This window comes from Rhinolophus sinicus, linkage group LG04 (assembly GCF_036562045.2).
Source record: "Rhinolophus sinicus isolate RSC01 linkage group LG04, ASM3656204v1, whole genome shotgun sequence".
Taxonomy (NCBI): domain Eukaryota; kingdom Metazoa; phylum Chordata; class Mammalia; order Chiroptera; family Rhinolophidae; genus Rhinolophus; species Rhinolophus sinicus.
The window spans coordinates 28,260,602-28,284,236 of record NC_133754.1 but is presented as its reverse complement, the minus strand read 5'-3'; the positions used below and the strand labels follow the sequence as shown (position 1 = coordinate 28,284,236).

The window sequence follows — 23,635 nt, the reverse complement described above, 5'->3', positions numbered from 1 at the left end:
ACATCCCTGAGGTGGTCTCCCTAACGAGACAAGTGTCCATCGGATACCCTACAAAATCTTCACATTATTGATTACATTCCCCAAATTGACTTTCGTATCCCCGTGGCCATCTTGTGGTTACTGATTGTGCTTTCTAATCCCCTCACTTCCAGTTGATCCCCACCCCCATCTAGCAACCCTCAGTTTTTCCTCTATGTCTCTGAGACTGTTTCTGATTAGCTCATTCATTTATTCTTTTCTTTAGATTCCACATATAAGTGAGATCATATGGTATTTGTCTTTCTCTGACTTATTTTACTTAGCATGTTCTCTAGGTCCATCCATATTGTTGCAAATGGTAAGATTTCATTCTTCTTTATGGCTGCGTAATACTCCATTGTATGTGGTACATTTATCTAGTAACGTTGATGGCTGTTTTGCTGGCAGCATCTCAGATGGCCCCAATGCTCCTTGTCTCCTGGCATTAACATCCTCGTGTAATACCCCACCTTCGAATGAGGGCTAGACCTCATTGCTTCCGATTAATAGAATACGGCAAAAGTGATGGGAAATCACTTCTAACATTAGGTTATACAGGACTGTGATTTCCATCTCACTGGTACTCGTTCTCGGTCTTCTCATTTGCTCGTTCATTCTGAGGAAGCAAGTCACTATGGTGTAAATGCCCAAGGAAAGGTCCATGTGGCAAGAAACTGAGGACCGCTTCTGGTCAGTGGCACACAAGGAAAGGAATCCTGCCAACAATCATGTGAGTGAACTTAGAAACAGATTCTTCCCCGGCTGAGTCGCAAGATGAGCGCCACTTTGTGAAGGATTCTGAGCCAGAGGAGCCGGCTAGGCAGTAGCGAGATTCCAGACTCACAGAAACTGACATAGTATTGCTTACAGCCACTAAATTTTGTGGGAAATTACTATGCAACAATACCAATGTAACACAAATGTAAACCGGACCAGGTTGTCCGTGTGGACACAGCACCATGGCTCCTTTCCATGTTTGAGATCTGGGCGTCTCAGCATCTCTTTTCTGCATGAGTCCCACTTTGTTACCAGTACAAGGAACTGACCTAAGATTGAGGGCACCGGTGTCTCAGGCCTCAGTCCTGAGTCCTCTTTTATCTGTCTAAACTCACTTTGGGGATCTCGGCCAGAATCACGGCTTTGAAACCTACTCCACCACAGCCTTCCCCATCTCTGTTGGAGGAACTCCATCCTTCCAGTTGCCAGCCCCAAACTCTTGGCATTATTCTTGATTCTGAACACAGGATATCCAATCCATACAGAAATCCTGATGGTCCTGCTTTTAGAATAGTATCTTGATGTTGGCCATTTTAAATAGCTTAATCTGCATTTGCCATTTTATAGTCTCTTCTCACCAAGTCCAGGGTGAAACTTTTGAAAATAAGTCAAATCATGAACTCTGCTGCTGAAAACCGTGAACAGTTCCCATTCCTGAGTAAAACCAGTCCTCACTGGGGACCACAATGCCCTCCATGATCTTGCCCCGTCACCTTTCCGACCTCATCTCTTCTATTTTCCTCCATGTTCCACCCGCTTGTAGCCACACTGGCTTCTTTGCTCTTCCTCAGACACACCAGGCATTCTTTGCCCCTAAGCCTTTGCATAGGCTGTTCCCTCCTTTCCAGCAGCCTTTCTCAAAGCGGTTTGGCAAATCATCCAGACGTGTGATTAGTAGGACTGGGAGGGTGGGGTAGGGACTGAGAACCTGAATTTCTAATAAATTCCCAAGAGATGCTGATACTGCTGATGTAGGGAACACACTTTCACTACCCTAGGGCATCCGTTGTATGCAGCACAGTGGTACCTCGGTTTTTTAATGTCTCCATTGACGAACATTTCGGTTTATGAACACCATAAATTTTATGGATCTATGGTATCACTAGATAGTAAAATTCATGCTAAATTTGCAGTTTTATGGGTTGATTTTAAAGGTCTGGAACGGATTAATCCATTTTGCATTACTTTCTATGAGGAAACTGTGCCTCAGTTTTCAACTGTTTCAGAACTCAAACGGTCTTTTGGAACAGATTACGTTAGAAAACCGAGTTACCACTGTATACTAAAGTCTCTCTTATGCATCTAGAATAATTGTTATATACCACCCTAGGGAGAATTCACTAACAGCATTTTGTGTTCTGTAGATTCTAGGTGAGAAGGTGAAATAGCTTCAGGACTCTGTTCATCTTGAAATCTTTGCTCAAGTGTCAGTCAACTCCTTAACGAGATCGACGCAGATTACCTACTTATCAGTGTGATCTCTCCCCATCTCCCTTTTCTTTAATTCCTTTTACTTTAATTTCTAACTTTTACTTTCTTTTAATTTCTTTAATTTCTAACTCCCCTTACTTTATTTTCCCTTTTCTCCCATAGCACTTAGGACCTAACATACTGTGATTTACTTGTTTATGGTTTACTGTCTCTATCCCCCAAATTAGACTGTAAAATCTAAGATGCAGGGATCTTTGTTTTTTATTACAAGGGCTGAACAGACTCTTTTGCATATAAGTGAAACATTTGAATTGAAAATGAATCCTTTAACTTCCTCAGCAGAATATAAACTCTTTTAAAAAACGTACTAAACTGTATGTGTTCATAGGATGAGCACAGTTGCGGGGAAAATAGACTTAATCAGGTAAACCTGGACTGAAAAGTCAGCCTCACTATTCACTAGCTAGATGTGTACACAAGGTTAATGTCACATGTCTCAGACTCAGTATCTTTATTTTTAAAAGTGTTAACAGCAGATAATTGTTAGAATTAGAATGTCTAGCTCAATCTTGTCACTAAAGAAGTGCTTCAGAAATATACTTCCTTTCCTCTAGCTCACATTTCATTTAAAGTACAAGCTACTTTAAAGCCAATCTTTTGTAGTTCTAGAAAGAATTATATATAAAGGCACTTTTAAAAAATAAAAATCTTCAATGCTCTTAAGTAAAATGTTTTTTAAACTTGACATTAAAACTTTTGCATAACCTTTCCATAATAGTACCTTCAGGTGAAAAGTTTTCCAGCATATATGAAATATAATATGGAATAATATTTTGCTATTTTACTGATACTGAGCAAGCATTTCAAGTTCAACTCCCATAAAATATTAAATGTCCCGACAGTGTTCATCCATAAATGTGTTTCTGGGCAACAGACTACTTGAGTTCTAGTAGCCTTCTAAATGGGACTAATACTAATCCTTACAAGTATTTTAGGGAAAGAAACAATCTTTACAAACATGGATATTCTACCTGCTTTAGCGATAAATGCCCTATACAAGAACATAGCCAACAACACCCACTTTCACGACTGTAGGGAAACATATATACGGGATCCGTACGGTTTATGCTGCACATTCATGCATGACCTGGTATTGCCGAAATAGTCTTTATTTCTGAACATTCCAAAACAGCAGTGTACACTGTAACAAATATTAGGTCATATACCATAAGAAAAGCATCCATTAGTGCAAATGGGTTTTGTAAAAGGTCTATCAAAAGGATTTATTTGCTTTAAAATGCATTCATTTCCAGAAGCATTGTTAATAAAACATTACAGTTTCATCCTCTGTAACAAAGTATTGAAAATCAATTGTGGTACAGTAGCAAACATTGCAGGTATTAAGTGCAATGAGCTTGTGATGCCATTATAAATATGAAACTCATGGAGGAAAATAAATTAATGATGAAAAAGACACCATTTAACTTGCTGTCTGGCTATCTCCTTGTAATGCTTCAGATTACATTGTGCTCATTCAACATAAAATTATGTCTCTCAAATTTTATGGTGGATTTTTGCTGATATATCCCTAGAGCTAAAAAAATAGTACCTTACCACAAAAATATTTTTATGGCACAAAATTTAAGTTGTTCCATAGTGGTTCACAGAGGTGTAAAAAGAAATAGGCACAAAAAATAAAATTCCTGTAAACTATAAAAAAAGGTAAATTTCAATGCATATGTTATAGAACATAGTTGTAAATACGTAAGTATTAAAATACAGAACATGTAATGCGAAGATGTTTAAAACACATGAGTAAATTGAACAAGTTACTTAAAAAAAAACACTCATATGGCAAAGAAAGCATTATTGATACATCTCAATTCTCTCAAAAAGTGTTCAGGTACATAGCAGTTCTACAAAAACTTCCTAGATCTAAGTGTCACAATACTGCAAGCGTGGATTTGGGAGTGCTGCAGTATCTCAGGCAAATACTTAAGTGCAATAATTAGTCTCTGGTGACCGGTCCATTGAAAACAATGCAGTAAGTAGGTTAAAGAATCGCCTGACATCCACTGCTACCCAGCCAGCTAGGTAACACAACCCTCATTTCCACTTCTTTCCCATTCTTCAAGGTACATCAAACTGCGTCAGTAGCAACCATCTCTCCAGTTTCCGTCTCTCAGAGTGCTGAGTGAAGACAGTGGCTTTGGAGGCTGAAGGAAACTGTAAAGGTAAGAAAACAGGAAACTGTTAATAACTCCCTGAGTCACATCCCTTTCTTCCACTTGCTCGCCCACCTATGCTCTTCCACTCCAGTACTGACAACCTCTGGGCCCTTTTCTGCGTGTTCCTTGTGTTTCCCACTTCTGGAGATTCACAACACGCTGCTCTGCAGGAAACCCACTGTCAGCTCAGGGCAATGCATTTGTACATGCACAAGTGGGTCTGCGACATGAGTGAAAGACGCTTTGTATCCTTAAATGTATGAAGGATATTTTTAAATCAGTAAGAAAAAGATCAACTCATTAGTAGAAAAAAGGTCTAAAAATAAGTGTTGCTTCACTGAATACAAATAGCAAATTAATACAAAGAATTTCAATTTTCAATCTTACAAATAATCAAAGATTTGCCTATCAGATTGGCAAAGAATTTAAAAAGAGTAATTTCTAGTAATCCTCTGATAGTCTGGCAGTGACAGTGACACCTTTTCAGGAAGTGAGTTTGGAGACATATATCCAAGGATAAATAGATGGTCCTATTTACATATATGTGTCCCATTCAGCCATAAACACAACACAGCACTGCATTTACTAGGGAAGGGTAAGTCAGAATTTACTGAACATGCACCAAAATCATTTCTATCTGAGCGGTAGGATTATAGGTCAGCCCTTATTTTCTGTTTTTCAATAGTTTCTGATCTGAGCACCTAATCAGAAAATAAAAACTATACAGTGGTACCTTGGTTTTCGAATGTCTCTGTTGACAAACATTTCGGTTTATGAACTCTGTAAATTTTATGGATCTATCGTATTAATAGATTGTAAAATGTATGCTAAATCTGCGGTTTTGGGGGTTGATTTTAAAGGTCTGGAACGGATTAATCCATTTTGCATTACTTTCTATGGGAAAATCATGCCTCAGTTTTTTAACATTTCAAAACTTGAACGGTCTTCTGGAATGGATTACGTTAGAAAACCGAGGTACCTCTGGACATACCGTGTTTCCTCGAAAATAAGACCTAGCTGGACAGTCATCTCTAATTAGACTTTTGGAGCAAAAATTAATATAAGACCCGGTCTTAGCTTAGATTATATATGTAAAATAAGACCGGGTCTTATATTAATTTTTGCTCCAAAAGATGCATTAGAGCTGATTGTCCAGCTATGTCTTATTTTCGGGGAAACACGGTGCCAATGCATAAGGAAAGAAAAATTGTTCCCACATCCCTTTCAAATCTTTACTATGGCTCCCCACCTTATGTCCTCATTTCTTGTAAGAGTTGTCTATATTTACTGCCTCCATGCTCTCATCTCCCAAGCTCTCGTCAACCTTTTATACAATTTTTAAACCATAAAATACAGCAGGATATCCAGATTCAAGAAAGGTACCTCATGACCATGAACTCATCTGACATGTGCCCTAAAAGTAATCTAGAATTTTTTGGAAAAAACCTATCTGGACTATAGCGAACTTACCAACAGAAGCTAACAAATCCCATCTAAATATCACTAAGATGCTTTTAAACCTTGAGTGTAAAGGGAAGGTGTGAGTGCATGTGCATATGTACCTAACACAGTTTTGCTCATTTTGATAAAATTATTGATTCAAAAAACATTTGCAATCCTACTGTGTTGGGCATAGCTTTTGGCATTAGGGACACGTGGCAGTGAATCAAAGATCAACTACCTGCCCCTCCACCCCCTGCCCTTTCAGGAAGCTTGAATTGAGGAGAGTCAGACCACACATAAACTAATCAGCAGAATGTACAGTCCAACAGATGGTGATGAATGCTATGGGGAAAAATGGAGAAGGGGAAGGACAAGTTACAACTCTTGCAGGAGTTGCAACTGTGGACAGAGGTGTCATCCGAGCAAAGACCTGAAGGAGGGGAAGCAGGCCATGCAAATAACTTGGGGGAAGGAAAATGCAAGGGCTCTGGAGATGGAGCTTGCTTGGTCAATTAAAGCAAAAGCTAATGGCATCAGAAATTAAGTAACGAGGGAGGGAGGAAGATGATGACATCAGACAGAAGGGGACCGGAGCACAGGGAGACACCCCCACTCCTCACTTTCAGAGGAAGGCCAGAGAGGGCAGACTGAGACCAACGGACACAAGATGGTGCTGGGAGCAGTTTCTAATTTCAAATTGCAAATGAAGTTATGTAGACCAAGAAACAAAGATTCTTACCTTCTAACAGGTTGTGCAATTTTGCTTCTAGGCAGGTTACTCCCATTTATTGCCAATGAAGGTCTCGGAAGTGCACTGCGACCCATTATCCCAGAAGCTGCAGCTTTGTTTGGTGTGGGGATTCCAGTGTTGGAATATAACGGTAAGCCATTGGATAAAGGCATGTTACTGCTGCCTTGGACAGTGGGACTCACGTAGGCTGTAGCTTTAAGAGGCTGTCGGACGGACACTGGGAAATGTCCCACGCTGTGGATTCTGTGTTGAAGCTGTCCTGGTGATGGAACTAGAAGAGAAAATGACATGTAAGTAAGAGATCATCTACCACTATCCAACTTAGGAAATGTGCATTATATTAAAAAAAGCTTATACTGTCTCCAAGTTATATAAATACAGAGGGTGCCAAAAAAATGTAGACACATTTTAAGGAAAACACTATTAAAATTATAATACTCAATATATACCAATAAAAAAAGATGAATACAAGTCACGTTTGACTTCTGCAATTACAAGATGTGCTCAAAGTGGTTACCATCAGCGTCCAGACTCTTCTGATTACGGGGAACTACTGCTTGAGCAATGGTGACCAAAGTGTTAACTACTGTTAAAATGTGTATACATTTAAAACGTGTATATATTTTTTGGCACCCCTGCTATACATAAAATGAAATACAAGTTCCAGACAGCATTTAGTACTGAAAATTCTAATTCTTGACAAGTCTTCTATTCTGTCAATCGACAACATTCTTAGTGCCTACTGCATTATTTTATTATATTCTAAGAACAACCTCCTTTTCTTTAACAAATTTGAGTTTTCACAGGACAGTGTCTTCCTTGCTTGCTTGGAAGACATTAGGATTTCTTAATGGTTGCTTTGGGGATTAGTCCATGGAAAATGAAACAAGGGACAATTTAGCTGTAATTACAGAAAGGAAGACAGAAGTGACATTGGTAGATACAAACAGCTTATTACAAATGTGTTTCTTAGGTAAATGCCATAATGAAAACTGTTTACTCATAGGGATGAAGAGATGATTAAATGAGTTAATCTACATGAAGCCTTACAATGGTGCCTGGAACGTACGTAGTAACCACTCAACCTCTTATTACCTTGATAACGACAGCAAAATCCATAAAATGAAGGACACAAATTTCAAAAAGATATTTGTAATTCAATTCTTCCCTTGGAGAAAAAGATTGAAAAATTTGAAAATTTCTGCCAAACAGTTCACTGTTTCTTAATGTGAGATGCTACACACTGTTGGGCCAGTATATTGATGAAGTTTTTAAGGGTTCTTACCCAGAGAGGTATCTTCATTTTATGGATTTTGCTGTCATTATCAAGGTAATGAGAAGCTGAGTGGTTAGGACGTGCACACAGCTCTGTCTGTTTGCTAACTACTCCAGCTTTCGCTGCCTAGTACCTACCATTCGGTTAAAAGGAACACAGCCGGGTTTCTAAAACAGTTTAGCTTATTTTGAACTTACTTAAGCATAGAATATATAACAAATATCTTTTTGAAATAAAAATAGGAGGAGAGAAAAACACTTGAAAATATTTCCTTAAAAACTAGTTTTGCTCAAGAATATAGTAGGTGAAATCTGTATCTAGGAGTGCTGATGTACATGCACAGTAGTCAAAAAGCTCAGTGAAAAATAAAGTCTGTGTAAGATTCTGCTATAGTTCTGGTCCCATCAAGTTTCTGGGACACAGTGATCTTGTATTGGTTGACAAATCATCTTTAAGTTCCTTTCCAACCAATTCTACAATTCCTAATTTAGGTGCTTCTAACCATGCATATTTCAATACATTGGCTTATCAGTTGTAACACATACACCACACTCATGCAAGAAGTTAATAGGAAAAATTGACGGGGTGAATAAGGGGCGGGATATGTGGGGATATATGGGAACTCGGTTTCTTGTTCAATTTTTCTGTAAACCTAAACTAGCTCAAAAAAGTCTATTTTTTTTTAAGTCAACATATGACTTTATCCCAATTTCTTATAAAACAAAAGTACATAAATGTTATGTCTAGAGTACAATGAAATTTCAAAGTGAACACACCGCTGTAACCACTGTCCATATCAAGGTAAAAGCATTAGCAGCACCTCAGCAAGGCCCTCTCAGGCCCCTCCCAGTGACGCCCCCCACGAAGGTGACTGCTGTTCCTTTCCCATTTTGAACCTCATATAAATGGAATTATATATGAGTAGTATGTTCTCTTTGGTGTCTGCCTTCTTTCGCTCAATATGTTTTTGAGATTCATCCATGTTGTTGCATTGCTACATACTATTCTATGAATGTCACACACTACTATTCTTCTGACGATGAAAAGCGGGGTGATTTCTAGTTCAGAGTCTTACGAACTTGCATGAATAAGTGTTGGTGTTCATATGCACTCATTATGTTGGGTATATTCCCAATTCTATTAACTACCAAGGTAAGTAACGTTAGCAAAACTGCTGAATACAGCATCAAAATACAAAAAGCGACTGTATTTCTAAATACCAGCAAACTAGTAGAAACTAACATTTGAAAAAAATATTTTAAAAATCAAATATTTAGGAATAAATTTAACTGTGGATGTATAAAACCTCTGCACAGAAAGCTACAAACACTTTGCTGAGAGACATGAAAGGTCTAAATAAATGAAGGCATATTCCATGCTAATGAATTACAAGACTTAATATAGTTAATGTACCAATTGTCCTGCAATTTATGTACAGAGGCAATGAAATCCCAATCAGTATCATTTGAAATGAAATTATAATAGTCATTCAAGCAAACAGTCCTATTAACTGATATACAATAGATAACCACACTTGACTAAAGTAAGTACCGGTACTCAGAAAACTAAGATATTAAAGAAAGAAACTGAAGAAAACACAAGTAGAAAACTATATATCATGCTCATGGAGAGGAAGAATTAACACCACTAAAATGTCCATACCACCCAAAGCAATCTACAGATGCAAGGCAACCCCTATCAAAATTCCAATGGCATTTTTCAAAGAACTAGAAGAAATAATCCTAAAATTTATATGGAACCCAAAGAAGACCCCGAATAGCCAAAGTAACCCTGAGAAAGAAGAATAAAGTTGGAGACATCATGCTATACTACAAGGCTAGAGTCATCAGAGCAGCAAGGTAATTCACACAGATCAACAGAACAGAATAGAGAGCCCAGAAATAAACTGATGCCTGTATGGTCAATTAACTGATGACAAAGCAGGCGAGAATAGATCATGGAGTAAAGACAATAGCCCAGATAAGGAAGGAACCTAAGTGTCCACTGACAGACGAAAGCACAAGGAGGTGGTACTTATATATGATGGAATAAAACTCAGCCATAAAATGAAATCTTGCCATCTGTGACAACATGGATGGACCGAGAGAGAAGTGAAATAAGTCAGAGAAAGACCATATGATTTCACTTATTTGTGGAATCTAAAAAACAAACAACCAAAACAAACAAATCCATAGATCCAGAGAACAAACTGATAGTTGCCAGATGGAAGGGGGGTTAGGGTGGAAAAGGTGAAGGGATTAAGAAGTACAAATTGGCAGTTATAAAAATAGTCACGGGGACGTAAAGTATAGCACAAGGAATATAGTCAATAGTATTGTAGTAACTATGCATAGTGTCAGGTGGGTACTAGACTGATCGGGGGGGTCACTTAATAAGTTATATAAGTGTCTAATCACTATGTTGCCTACCTTAAACTATTGGATGTCAATTGTGATTGACAAGTAAAAAAAACAAAACTAAAATAGAAACTAGTTAAAATTAAGACATAGTCCCAGTTTTACATATGAGAAAATAAGAATCAGAAGGGATCCCTAATTTGCCCGAGATTATGACTAAGAACAAATGCAGCGTTCTTTCTGTGTCGCGCTGCCTTTCCAACTTCCTCTGTCCTACCTTTGTTCTTTCCTAAAAGTAAAATGGTTCAGAACTAGAAATCTTCGTTATATAATTTGAGAATGTGTAAAGACTGTTTGCTTAGTTAGAATGCTTAAGAATAAAAGTGAGAGTAGAATCTAAGATTTGAATCAAGTTTATGACCGCCTTTCTATCACACATTAATACTCTCCTTGGGTTTTTTCCCCTCTCATTATGATGCTTGGATTACAAACAATGATTTTTCTATTTTCTACATTTCTTTTGCATTTATTAATTGGAATTCTTCCGTAAAGAAAAATTTCCCCTATTCTCCATTTATTTATTCAATTAAATATGGACCCATGGTTATTTATTTTAATCTATGTATTATAATCATTTAATACAATTTATTCTGTGGCTAAAATTGTCCCAGATTTAGTTGGTCATTGGAAGCTCCTTCAAATTGTTTTGTATATCCTTTGGATATGTTCTCATTTTCTGAGCATTTGCATCAAAACTGACCATTCTTTGCAGTGTACATTCTATTCCATTTGGGTTACATACATTTTTCTGGCACTCAAATAATGTTATTAACCCACACAGACTTAACAAAAATTCCTAATTACCACATTTACTACTGTCAAAACCATATTTTCCTATTCTATGCTTATACTATTGACTTTTATACTCAAGCACTCAAGCCTAGAACTGCATATTTATCTCAGATTTCATCACGATCTATTTGGCCTACTGTCCTAACCTCCTGACATAATATTAGTAGTCCTCTCAGTTTCCCACCATTAGCAAATTTCACAGACTGTCATCTGTGTTTTTACACAAGTCATTAATTGAAACATTAACAGATTAAGCCCTAAGATAGAACCCTATAGCATTCATTTATTCATTCAGTCAAACGTTTACTATGTGCCAGGCAGCATAGAGGTGCTCCGGACAGAAAATCAGATAAACTGTGTTCTGAGCCCAGAGGGAGCTGATAATCTGGTGTGAAAGATAAACATAATGAAAGCAAAGTACTCGGATGGCAGACTGGATGGCAGACTGAACAACAGACGTAAGCACCAAAAACTAATCCGTTCTAGACATGTTTTGGGGGCACAAGAGGGAGTCTATTAAGGTCATCAAGGGAACCTTTTCAAAGTGAGTGGTATTTGGGCTGTATTATAAAGGCAAATAAGAGTAAACTGGTTGAAGAAGGGAAGAAAAGAACAGCATGTCAGAGTCAGAATATCACATTAGTTAAAAGCATAAACTCTGGGGTCATCAGAACTGTTTCCATCTCTGTTCCTTCACCTGCATGGCTTTGGACAAACTATTACTTAACCTATTTAAAAGTTTCCTCATCTGTGAAATGGGAACAACAGAAACTACCTCATAGGGTTGTTGAAACTAAACGAGAAATGAATATGAGTTAGCACTGTTCCTCGTGTAGAGTAAATGTTGTCATTTTGTCTTTAGGAACTAGGACATGAAGAAATGAAAGACCATCACGTGTTGGGGAAATACCATTTGAGCCCCAAATACCATTTGACCTGAGGGCGAAGGGCTACAAACCACTCTGATGCAGCCTTAGACATCATCTGGTTGGTGACTCCAGGCCAGCACTCTGAACACACTTCAGGCCTCCCACTGGGCATATCAACACGACGACTGTGACCTTGAGTCTGCCTCTCAGGGGTGAGTCTCAGACCTAACTCCAACCACCCATATAGACAACATGAGCAGGAATGGGGGGGTTGGGGGGGGGTGTAAGCCTATAACCACCAATTCCCACACAAAGTAAAAACATGAACACTGGATTGAATGGTCATTGCACTGCTCATTGCTGGGTAAAATGTATAGCGAATGAGTGGCAGACCATGTGCAAGCTGAAAATGAGGAGATAAATAACTATTTTAGACACACTAAAATAACTTCTTTTTTTGAGGAGAAAAGCTATAGACTGGTTAAAAACGAAAGTAACAGGTAGACAGAATAAGTGCTTTCTTCAGAGTAAGGATATCAAGTAGGTAGTCAGGAAGAGGCAGATCCACAACGAAAACAGATTATTTTGTATGATGAGTGGACAAATTACCATTTAGTGCTTCTACTGCTACCCTTAGATATAAAGGATTACATATAATTTACTAATTATTAATTGGTAGCATAGGCACTGAAAAATACTACTCCATTGTAATGGTGAATTATTAAAAAGAAAGTCACAAGACAAGAGGAAAAGTTTCCAGCAGTAGTCTCAAGGAAAACAAAAAGAACAAATAGAATAGTAAGATATTTTCCTAATGTTGTTACAGCTAATTAAAAAAGAAATCCAAAAAAGTTAAAAACTGTGTACTTACTACAAGACTGTACTCTTGAAATTCCATTCCCAGCGCCATGCAAGCTTGAGTCAAAACTCTGACTATTTCGCACGGTGACTGGAGAACTCACATTGCTACTAACAGCGGTTGTACTTGGCATCCGGGCTAGATTAGGCATACTTCTTCGGAGCTTGTCTAGAAGAGAAAAATATTTTATTGAGTTAAAAATCATAAATTTCATGCCAATTAAAACAATTAGCTTTCAAAAGTAAATACAATTTGTAAATCATATTTTGCTCAACATTATGAATTATAACGAACAGAATTAACACTCTGTATAGGAAAACACACTACCTCCACAAAGGTTCCACCAAACAGACTATTAAGAGAAAACACAAGTTCTATGAAAAGAGGTGGGATTAGCTAATCAGTTATTTGTTCCCATATAATAAATGGATAAAATTGTGTTAAAGTGAGGTTAGACAATAATCTTACACCCATTTAGTTTTTTGAAAAGAACACTAGCAATTGTTACGTTAAAAAAAACAAAACCAAAAATCCTAGAGGCGTCAAAGCCCACACTAACTGAATCTTTTGCTAGAATATCAAAATGGAAGAAATTATTAAAATTATAACTTGAGATGTTTTGAGAGAGTCACTGATCACATCAACATGACCACATTAACTTCTGCAACGTTTTACCGTGAGTATGCCACCAAACCTTTGGAGACTTGAGTGCTTCCATTTCTTTGTCCTTGCTACGTACATTTTCTGCCACTAAGGGGCAGCAGAGAGTCACGCACAGATCTCTTGCTGAGAGGTAAAATCAGCGGCAAGACTGCAACACTGTAAGTTAGTTTTCTCTTTATTCACAGACCTCCCCCAAACCATAAAAAAACTAAAGTACATATATCAGGTCACAGAAGCTCAGAACACAAAGGATATATTTGAACACTAAGCCAAAACCCATTCAAGTACAAACCCGGATTCACACACACAGCTCCTACATTATTTACACCTGTTGATAGTAGCCCTGTCTACCAAACCACCTAACCCAGAAATCTTGAGTATCTCCTAAGATGCATGTCCCCTCTACACCCTTGACTCCAAATCCTCATAATTTTGCCTCATAAATATTTAATGAATCTTCCACTAACACCCAGTTCGGACCTCATTATTTATCACACACACTTTCACAAAATCCTCTCAACTAGGTTTGTCTCCCAGCACTTGTTCCTCCAATCCATCTTCCAGACAGCCTGTTCCACTGTTCTCAGAGAACAAGCACACCTCTAGTCACCTTCTAAAAACACTCCAATTACTCCCTTACCTTCATCTGAAAGCCCAGGCTCCTGGCATGGCCTAGTGAGACCCTACACACACACACACACACACACACACACACACACACACACACACACACACACTCGGACACCCTTCCCCACCTTGTGGAGTGAATGAATGAGAAAAGGAACAAATACTGATTGTGATATACTACGTGACAGGTGTGCTAGAAGATGTTGGGGACACCAGTGCATTAGATACAGTCCTCGGCTGTCATTGCGTTTATAGCCTAGGCCAGTGTTTCTCAATCTATTTTTCCATTATCAATCCTAAGGTAGAATACTAAAATTTAACATTAAGTTTAGTTTCTCCCAAATGAGAGAAATTATTAAAGAATAACATTTTGAAAGACTGGGTTGAACTTTGGAGAACCACATACCATTGTAATATCTCATGTAATTCACACACCTCCAACTCTATTAGATCTTTTTATCCTTATTAATAGATGCCCTGAAACACTAATCAGGACACTAAGTTTGTGGTCTTTTTCTCTCAAGCTAAATCAGGAAACAAATGATATATGTGAATAGTAACCCAAAATGTGTTCAAGAGCAAAACTAAATTCTTGCCTCCTTTACACTGCTTATTCAAAGAAGCTCTGTACAGGAAATTGCATGATGACAGGAGACCAGAAAAAGTATTATATCCATCTAACTTTTACTAGTTCTTAAAGAATTAGCACAACCATCCCCTCCTTAGAGATTCTGTATACCACCTAGCTGAGGTACCTACCACTTACACAACTTCCTTACTCCCTGTGCATACGAGTATTTCTAGAATAATAATGCTCAAATACTGCCAATGACTATTAGATTTCTTAACCATTTTCCTAATCACCTCGAGGCCTATTTTTACCAACCATGTCTTATATTCCTAAATTCCTAATAAAGTTCCTATGCTCAAGCAGCAGGCATTTAAAACATTCCGCAAATATTATGTATACATGTGCTGGCAGAGGGTGTATGCACGGTAGGAGTGAGGAAGTAAGAGAGCAGGACTAAAGTCCTAGGCCTACAGCTGGGTCTTCTGAACATCACAATGACTGGCAGGAAACAGTGGGCCTCTATCAATACAGTACGGGACTAAATCACTTTCATCTATTTAAGCAGCAGGAAGGCACAGGGAAATAATTGTATGTTATTTAGAAAATGAAATGAGTTTCTGTATTTTAACAAAATTTCCCAACTATTTATTGTAAGTTTTCATATATGTAAAAGTGTTGTAAAGTAGTACCATAAACATCTGTGTTTCCCACCTAGATATACAACCGTGCTTCCCCGAAAATAATACCTAACCAGAAAATAAGCCCTAGCATGATTTTTCAGGATAACATCCCCTGAACATAAGCCCTAATGCATCTTACAGAGCAAAAATTATTATAAGACTCGGTCTTATTTTCGGGGAAACACGGGAGTTTTCACTTTGCCATATTTAATTCATCTCCATATGTACACATCCGTTTGCTGTTGATAAAGGGAAAAGCCACAGCCCTCTTGACACTAACCCTAAATGCCCTCTCCTTCAACTTTAATATGAGGCTATGACTTTCATTAAACACTGAGTTCCTGATACTACAAGCTTTAATAAATTAGTCACTATGACACTCTTTACCTGCCACTATTTTCTTTTAAATTAGAAACCTGAAGGTACTCAGGTACTTTGAAATCTTAGGTATCTCCTAAGAAAATTCTATAGAATCACAATACTGTCATGACATGTACACATTAACCATAGCTTTTAACAACCCACACACAAAATTTTCCAGCTATCTCAAGAATGTCTTTCATACTCTTTCCCCCTAAACCACAATCCAATCAAAGGTTCACACATTAGACCTGGTTGCTGTGTAGCTCTAACCTGTTAATCCAGATGTATCCATCTCTAACACCTATCTTTACTCATAATTAAGCATCAAGTCAGTTTCACAAAGCTGAAATATGCTCTTTAAAGGCTTCCAAGTGTGTTCCAAATACTTAGAACACTTCTCCTCTGGGGGCTAAGCTGTGATCCCCACGTTATGTCCAGAGAACATCTGGAAATGAGGTCCCCTTTCCTGTGAAACAACTTGGGGTATCTTACTGGCCGCATATACTTTAAATAATGTTCTATTTCTGTCTTCACAATAAATCAGCAATCTATCCTCAAGGACTAAGATGCAGCAGGACACTGGAGGAAGAGATAAAGGAAAGATTTCACAGGAGTTTCCTCATGTGAAAGCAGCAGCAAGACTCACCACTCTGGAACAAAGACTCAAGAATCTTAGGGAATAAAGGAGATGCTCAGTTACTACCAGTTAGCTGTAGCCTCCCAGTCAATACAGGGCCCAGCGGGAACCTTGGGCTAACCTGATCACATCGTGCCACCAACTACCCGTGCCACACCCCAGAAGTTACAGTTACTGCGTTTTCCCCGAAAACAAGACCTAGCCAGACAATCAGCTTTAATGTGTCTTTTGGAGCAAAAATTAATATAAGACCTGGTCTTATTTTACTATAATATAAGACCGTGTCTTATATAAGACCAGGTCTTATTTTACTGTAAGACCGGTCTTATATAAGACTGAGTATAATAATAATATAACATAATATAATGCCGGGTATAATATAATACTGGGTCTTATATTAATTTTTGCTCCAAAAGACGCTTTAGAGCTGATTGTCTGGCTAGGTTTTATTTTCAGGGAAACACGGTAGTAAGGATTCTGCAAGATTTAGTCATTTTCCATATCTGGCAAATTACTCCCAATGTGCCTCTTTTAACTCTATGATCTCTTAGAAATATTCTAACAACTTTTAAGAGCTGTCTCTTTTGAACTTAGGCAGTGTAGAAGCTATGGAAGCAGTAAATATAAATAATGCATTTCTGGTTTATTTTTAATTATTTTAAAATGCATCAATGATTCAATAATAATTTCCTCCTATCTATATTATTTTGGTAATTTAGAAAAATATCAGATTAGTTTTATAGTTACCATTCTTATCTCACAATGTCGTTCAAATAATATTCCATGATAACAAATGAAGGCTCTGATAGCTAACTCATGTTTTTTTTTTAAGGGGGTGGCAGAGGAGAGAGACATTTACTCACTTTCATTTACTCCTGGTACTGGACCAGTGATCGTCCCTTAGGTTAGGAGAAGTTATACCTAAGTTTTCTAGGAGAGAGATTTTGTTCACAAAAGCGATAGCCAGGAGGAGCAGTGCTGTGAGCCACAAGGAACCTGTGAAAGCTCCGTGGCAGGACAGGACCTTGTTGGACTTCACAGCCTGTGCTCTCAACCACTGGGCAAATCATCAGAAGCCTAATTCAGAACATTGCTGCTGCGCTCCGTTTCCCTTTGCAGGAGACCAGACTGCTGAGGAACAAAACCACCACAGTGGGACACGAAGCTGTGATCTTCTCCACTTTTCTAATGAGAACCATCACAGCACAGGCTCAGGGAAACCCAGTCCTTTTCATAAGGGTGTTTAACGTAAGGCAAAACCATGTTTCTAGGCAAGACAAGGATCCCGTTGACAGTACTAATCGAGACGCAGAGCGAGCACCAGTCTGACAACTAGAACGTGATGTTCTAAGACACCTGACAACACAACCTTCAGAGAAACACCACTCGGTGCCCTCTCCCTTAACCGTAACAGTAGGAAGGCTAGGACTTTCACTGAGCTCATGGAATACTGTCGTCTTCTTGATATTATGAGTGTTACTAAAATAGTCACTATGACATTCTTTGGCTGCCATGGTTTTCTTTTAAATTTGAAATCTGAGGGTACAAAATGAGATAAATTAAGACTAAATTTTTCAATATTTTCAAATCACCTCTCAATTAGCATCAATGAAAGTACAGAGTAATGTAAAAACTAAAAACATGGTTAACAGATAATCACAAATATAATTTGTAAATGGCCTTGCAATATTATAAAACAACCTGCTCGAGCACTTCTGTCCCCAGCTTTGAGAAATGGTGCTATAAAATTAGAAGCTATCCCTGCATTCATATGGTTTGTGCTCCACATTACATGGATTTGTGTGACTGATCATAGCACAAGAACATACCAGGCTTAGAATAGCACATGACTGGTCTCCCTATAGTTTCTTCGAAGTCAAGGAGTATAACTCTTGGGAGTAGAGAAAGAAGACAAATGATGAAGACGGCAGATAGGAAAAACAAAAAAAACACCACAAAACAGAATGACACGTTCCAACCCCTGTTGACATTAGGACAGATCAACTTCCCATTAACACGCCAAGTATCAGCCTCCATTTTCCTACTGCTGCACAATCTTAATTCTGGATGTCAGGGAGCAGAGGGAAGGACACATCCCAACTTCCTCTAAACCTGGATGTGACAAGCAGCATCCTCTCCAAGCATCATCGTCCATGCTTCCCATCCATCACTCTGTGCTGCTGACAGGCAGGAAGAGACTGGAGGTTGTGGGAAAGGTGAGGAAAGCGGCAGCTCAGCGCCTCGGGCTCCATGGAGCTCCCTCAGATTCCTCAGCTCGCACGACCCTGCCCATCCTACAGCGGAACTAGAGACAACACAAAGGTGCCCCCCCACTTACGACTCATGCTGGGCCAGAAAACCACATCTCGGGGGTTTTCTTGAAGCTGTTACGTCTGTAAATCTGGGACACGTGATCAGAAATTGGTCAATTACAGACTTAAATTCGGACCAAACTGATCAGGTCTTGAGGATGTACTTAATAAATCTGGGAACGTTTACCAGTTATTGTCATTGACCTGAAAAGCATTTCTTGAGCACACATGAAAGACCAACGCACATCAGACACCAAAAGCGCATCGTAAGCTACCTCCATTGGTCCTATTTGGTTGCTGATCTGGAGTCGGGGCTTGAGGTGAATAATACTGTGGCTGCTGGTAATTATTTGAAGGGATATACTGGGAGCTGGGGCTCCGCCTGCACTCCCGAATGCTGGAGAAAGTCTGTGAGTGGGGAATTCCTCTTTGGAACGGTGAACATCTTGGAAGACGAGGCTGAGGTGGTGGCAAATGATCAAATTCTTCCTCATCCTCCAGACTGAATCGATCAAATTCTTGATCGCTACATGTCCCTTTTTTTGCTGAATTCAATGACACACTGGAACTGTGTCTTGACACAGATGCTGACGTGGAAGCATAGTCTTGCCTGAGACCTATAACATAACACGGAACAGTATTATGAGGCATTTCAATACAGCAAAATTAAGTTCCAACTTATCAAATATTACAGGAAAATTTGTGCCAAATGATTCACATGGAGACCCATTATCTCTTTCTTAGTTTATTAAATCCCAAGAAAAGATACATTTATCTACCAAACAGATGTCTTGTATTACCGTTGTTTTGCAAAACGGTTGTCCCAACTGCAGTGAACATTAACCACTGTACAGCTACAATTCCTCAATCAATGTCTGTCAATTCCCCCAAATGATCCTTCCTAAAGTCTGGAAGGAGACCTAGGAAGGCTACTTAGGAAAAACTATTCATCGTCATTATAAATACTTTGCTGTGAGTTAGATAATTAAAATAAGCAAATCTCTGCAGCTGCAGGAACTCTTCCTGCTCCCCACCACAACTCTGAAAGTCAAAGGAAAGTTCAAAACCTGCAGTGCAAGTTTTTTCTAACAAGGTCACCTCTCACTTGTTCTTTTTGCTACTAATATTATCTCTGTCAAAGCATACTGACACTTCAATACTGCAGTAGTTTTGCGTCATCCTAAGACAACCATCTAAAAAGAGTCAAACTGGAAGTTTCTAGTTCTTCATTTCATTGCAATACCACAATTTTTTAAAAAGTAGTCTATCCCTAACCACTTAACTTCTGAAAACTGACATCCAATCTTTTAGCCATAGAGACTTAGAGTGACTGTTAGTTTACTGTTACTAAATACTGACATAAAATATCACTTTTCCCCTCAAAATGTAGTTTATTAAATTCTGCATAAGCGTTATCATGTTTCTCATAGTAGTACCCTCGACTAATTTTGAAAGCAGGAAATCGTTATGCTCAAATGATACTAGGCTGCTGCCACTTATGTTGGCCTGAAAAGATAACTCCGCAACAAGCCGAGCCCAGTTCTGTGAGCTACATCTTATCGCGCATTTTGATGTCATTAAAAGCCTTGAAGTAGTTCACTCCCAGATTATTTCTTGTAACTTTGTTGCAGAACCAGGGATAAACTGTCCCATGTCCAATGACCTTCTCTTCCGTAATTATTTACCCTGAGAAGTAAATCAAGGCAGTTTAATTGAATTTTTATTATGATCACTATAGACTCACATGCAGTTCTAAGAAATAATACAGAGATCCCTGGTGTACTCTGCCCACTTTCCCCCACTGCTAACATTCTGCCAAATTGGAGAAGTCTGTGACAACCACTATACTAGCAGTGATGCAAACCCATCTCATTTAGATTTTCCCAATTTTATTCATGTATGAATATGTCAGTATTTAGTTTTATATAATTGTATCACCAGTAGGATCAAATGTCTACCACCAGTGTCAAAATACTGAACACTTCCAAAAACCCACAAAAAAAATACAGAAATCCCTTGTGTTGCCTTTTATAACCACATTCACCTGTCTCCTCAGATCCCACACCATTTCTCTAATCTGTAGCAACCACTAATCTGTTCTCCGTTTCGAAAACTGTCATTCCAAAATGTTATATAAATGGAATTATACTCTTGGGATCACCTTTTTTCACTGAGCAGAATTCCCTGGAGAGTCATCCAAGCTGCTGTGCTCACCAGCAGCCCGTTCCTTTCTCCTGCTGAGTAGTACCCGATACGGAGGTACCACTGTTTGATTAGCCATTCACCTACTGTAGGACATCTGGGTTCATTCCAGTTTGGGGCTATTACAAATAAAGCTGCTATGATCATTCCTGTACAAGTTTTTGTGTAAACACAATTTTCCATTGAGCTGGGATAAATGCCCAAGGGTGAAACTTGCTGGGCCTTATGGAAATTACATGTTTAGTTTTTAGGAAATTGACCATTTCCACAGTGGCTGTACTAGCAATGTCCTTCTATCCATGTATGAGGTCTGCCAATTAAGTTCGTGAACCTGTTGCAACGATGTTGCTAACCTTTTTTTGATATCGGAGGGATTATTCATTATGAATTTGTACCAACTGGACAGTTAACCAAGTTTACTATTTGGAAGTGCTGAAAAGGCTGTATGAAAAAGTTACACGACCTGAACTTTTCACCAACAATTCATGGCTCTTGCATCACGACAATACACCAGCTCACACAGCACTGTCTGTGAGGGAGTTTTTAGCCAGTAAACAAATAACTGTATTGGAACACCCTCCCTACTCACCTGATCTGGCCCCCAATGACTTCTTTCTTTACTGAAGATAAAGGAAATATTGATAGGAAGACATTTTGATGGCATTCAGGACATCAAGGGTAATACAACGACAGCACTGATGGCCATTCCAGAAAGAGTTCCAAAATTGCTTTGAACGGTGGACTAGGCACTGGCGTCGGTGCATAGCTTCCCAAGGGGAGTACTTTGAAGGTGACCGTAGTGATATTCTGCAATGAGGTCTGTAGCCCTTTTTCTAGGATGAGTTCACGAACTTAATTGGCCAACCTCGTATTTTGGTCAGCGTATGTCCTAACACCTTACAATGCTCATGAGAGTGTGAGAAGCATTTAATTGCTTCACCTACAAAGTATGAGAGGAAGAATCTAATTGTTTGCCCGTTACCTGGGAAGAAATACCTGAAAACTCCCCATACCTTTGTATTTCACATAGAAGCCTCTAGTTTAAAAAAGTTATATAGTATAAAAAGAACATACTTTCTTCTTGCAGACGCGCCATGATCTGCACATCAGTGAGGTCCTGTAACTTGTATCCCATGGAGATAGAATCATCTTCCAATTCTGAAGTACTCAGCTCACTGTCTATAGATGACTGGGGGCTGAGAGGGGAGCCCCTGGAGGTGTAACCTAAAAGACAAATGTTTATTATTTAGTCTAAAGAACTGATATCTAGTTATGCTTTATAATTTATGTTATCAACAACCAGAAATTTTTGTCCTGTTTTCTGTCACCAAAAAGCAATCAACACATCACCATTTCATGGTCAGACAATATACACATCTTCATGTGTTTATAATTCATATATATAAAACCATTTATTTTTTCAAATTCAATTTTCACAATTAAAAATAAAAGTCTGTTCTATACACTAAAAACAAAAAACAAACAAACAAAAAAAACTGTTAAGAGGATAGACCTCATGTTTTGTTCTTTATCACAACAACGAAAAAAATGAATGCCAAAATCTGAATCCCATTAGCTAACCATATATCTAAACATATTGTATAAGAATACAAGTTCACTTTCAATTAATAATCAGATATGCTGGTCTCTGGTAGTAATTACTGTATATTTTAAAATTAAATTTTAATCTGGTCTATGTTTTAAATAGTACTATAAATGAATACCACATATAAAAGGCAGGCATACATACACAGAAGCATATACAAATCATTCATAATTGAGAGTAGAAGAGTCACAGGAGACTTGTAATAACTCATGAAAGTGAAAAGGCAATGGCTTGAAATAAGAGAACCAAGGAAGAAAGGGCCCAAAGGACTGGAATCACACCAATGCTGAGACCAATAAGGAAATAGTGGGACCTGCATCTTATAAAAATCTTCTATGGCTATTTTTTTCTATGTAGCACTGACTGCATGCAAAGCTACCAGGAACAAGATATATAATAAGCTTATATTCTTGAATCATAATAAAAAGTACTTGAATCACATTTGCCATTTAATTTTACAAAGTACATTAGGCATTTGGAAACATAACTATATACTGTGTTTCCCAAAAAATAAGACCGGGTGTTATATTAATTTTTGCTCCAAAAGACGCATTAGGGCTTATGTTCAGGAGATGTCATTCTGAAAAATCATGCTAGGGCTTATTTTCCGGTTAGGTCTTATTTTCGGGGAAACATGGTACGTATGTTTTTGCTAACTAGGGAAGATCGCCTACTATACACAATTAAAAGCAACAGATTAATGGAGTTCGAGTACAAATCAATGGTGGCCCTTTTGGTACCCAAAGTAACTGCAGCACAAACTCTCCATTATGATAAGATGACCCTCAAGCTTTTCAGTGAAGATGGATATTTAAGCTGTGTTGAGTGACTGAATGACAAAGCAAGCAGCTAGTCAAGAAGTTGAAATATTACCTGTTCTTTCAGGTGTTAGTATTGCTTTATTTGAGGTTTTAGAGAAGCTGGGTGTATTAATGCCATTGCTATAAGGACTGAGTCTTGCAACAGGACTATAAGGAAAAGCCAGTGAGACATTTGAAGAGAAGAGACTCCGCCATCGGCTAGCTGTCACAGAAGCAGAAAATAAATAGCAGCAATTAGCTATACGGAAGCAGATGTTGATTTGCCAGAGGGAGAAAGGGAAGTGGTTAAAAA

At 38.3% G+C, this 23,635-nt stretch overlaps 1 protein-coding gene across 2 annotated transcripts in view; it reads right to left on the bottom strand.

The window, feature by feature from the left end:
* Positions 1-3,377: 3,377 nt before the first annotated feature.
* Positions 3,378-23,635, bottom strand: part of SLAIN1 (SLAIN motif family member 1) — a 58,080-nt gene continuing 37,822 nt past the window's right edge. Inside the window, exons 3-8 of one of the 2 annotated variants that reach the window (XM_019742586.2) lie at positions 23,396-23,545; positions 21,991-22,140; positions 18,990-19,331; positions 12,874-13,029; positions 6,637-6,919; positions 3,378-4,452 (exon numbers count right to left, since the gene is read on the bottom strand). In XM_019742586.2, coding sequence (XP_019598145.2) covers positions 4,377-4,452; positions 6,637-6,919; positions 12,874-13,029; positions 18,990-19,331; positions 21,991-22,140; positions 23,396-23,545 — 1,157 coding nt within the window. In that variant the 3' untranslated portion in view covers positions 3,378-4,376. The remainder of the gene's footprint in view (positions 4,453-6,636; positions 6,920-12,873; positions 13,030-18,989; positions 19,332-21,990; positions 22,141-23,395; positions 23,546-23,635) is intronic. The other variant, XM_074329416.1, reaches the window with a different exon arrangement.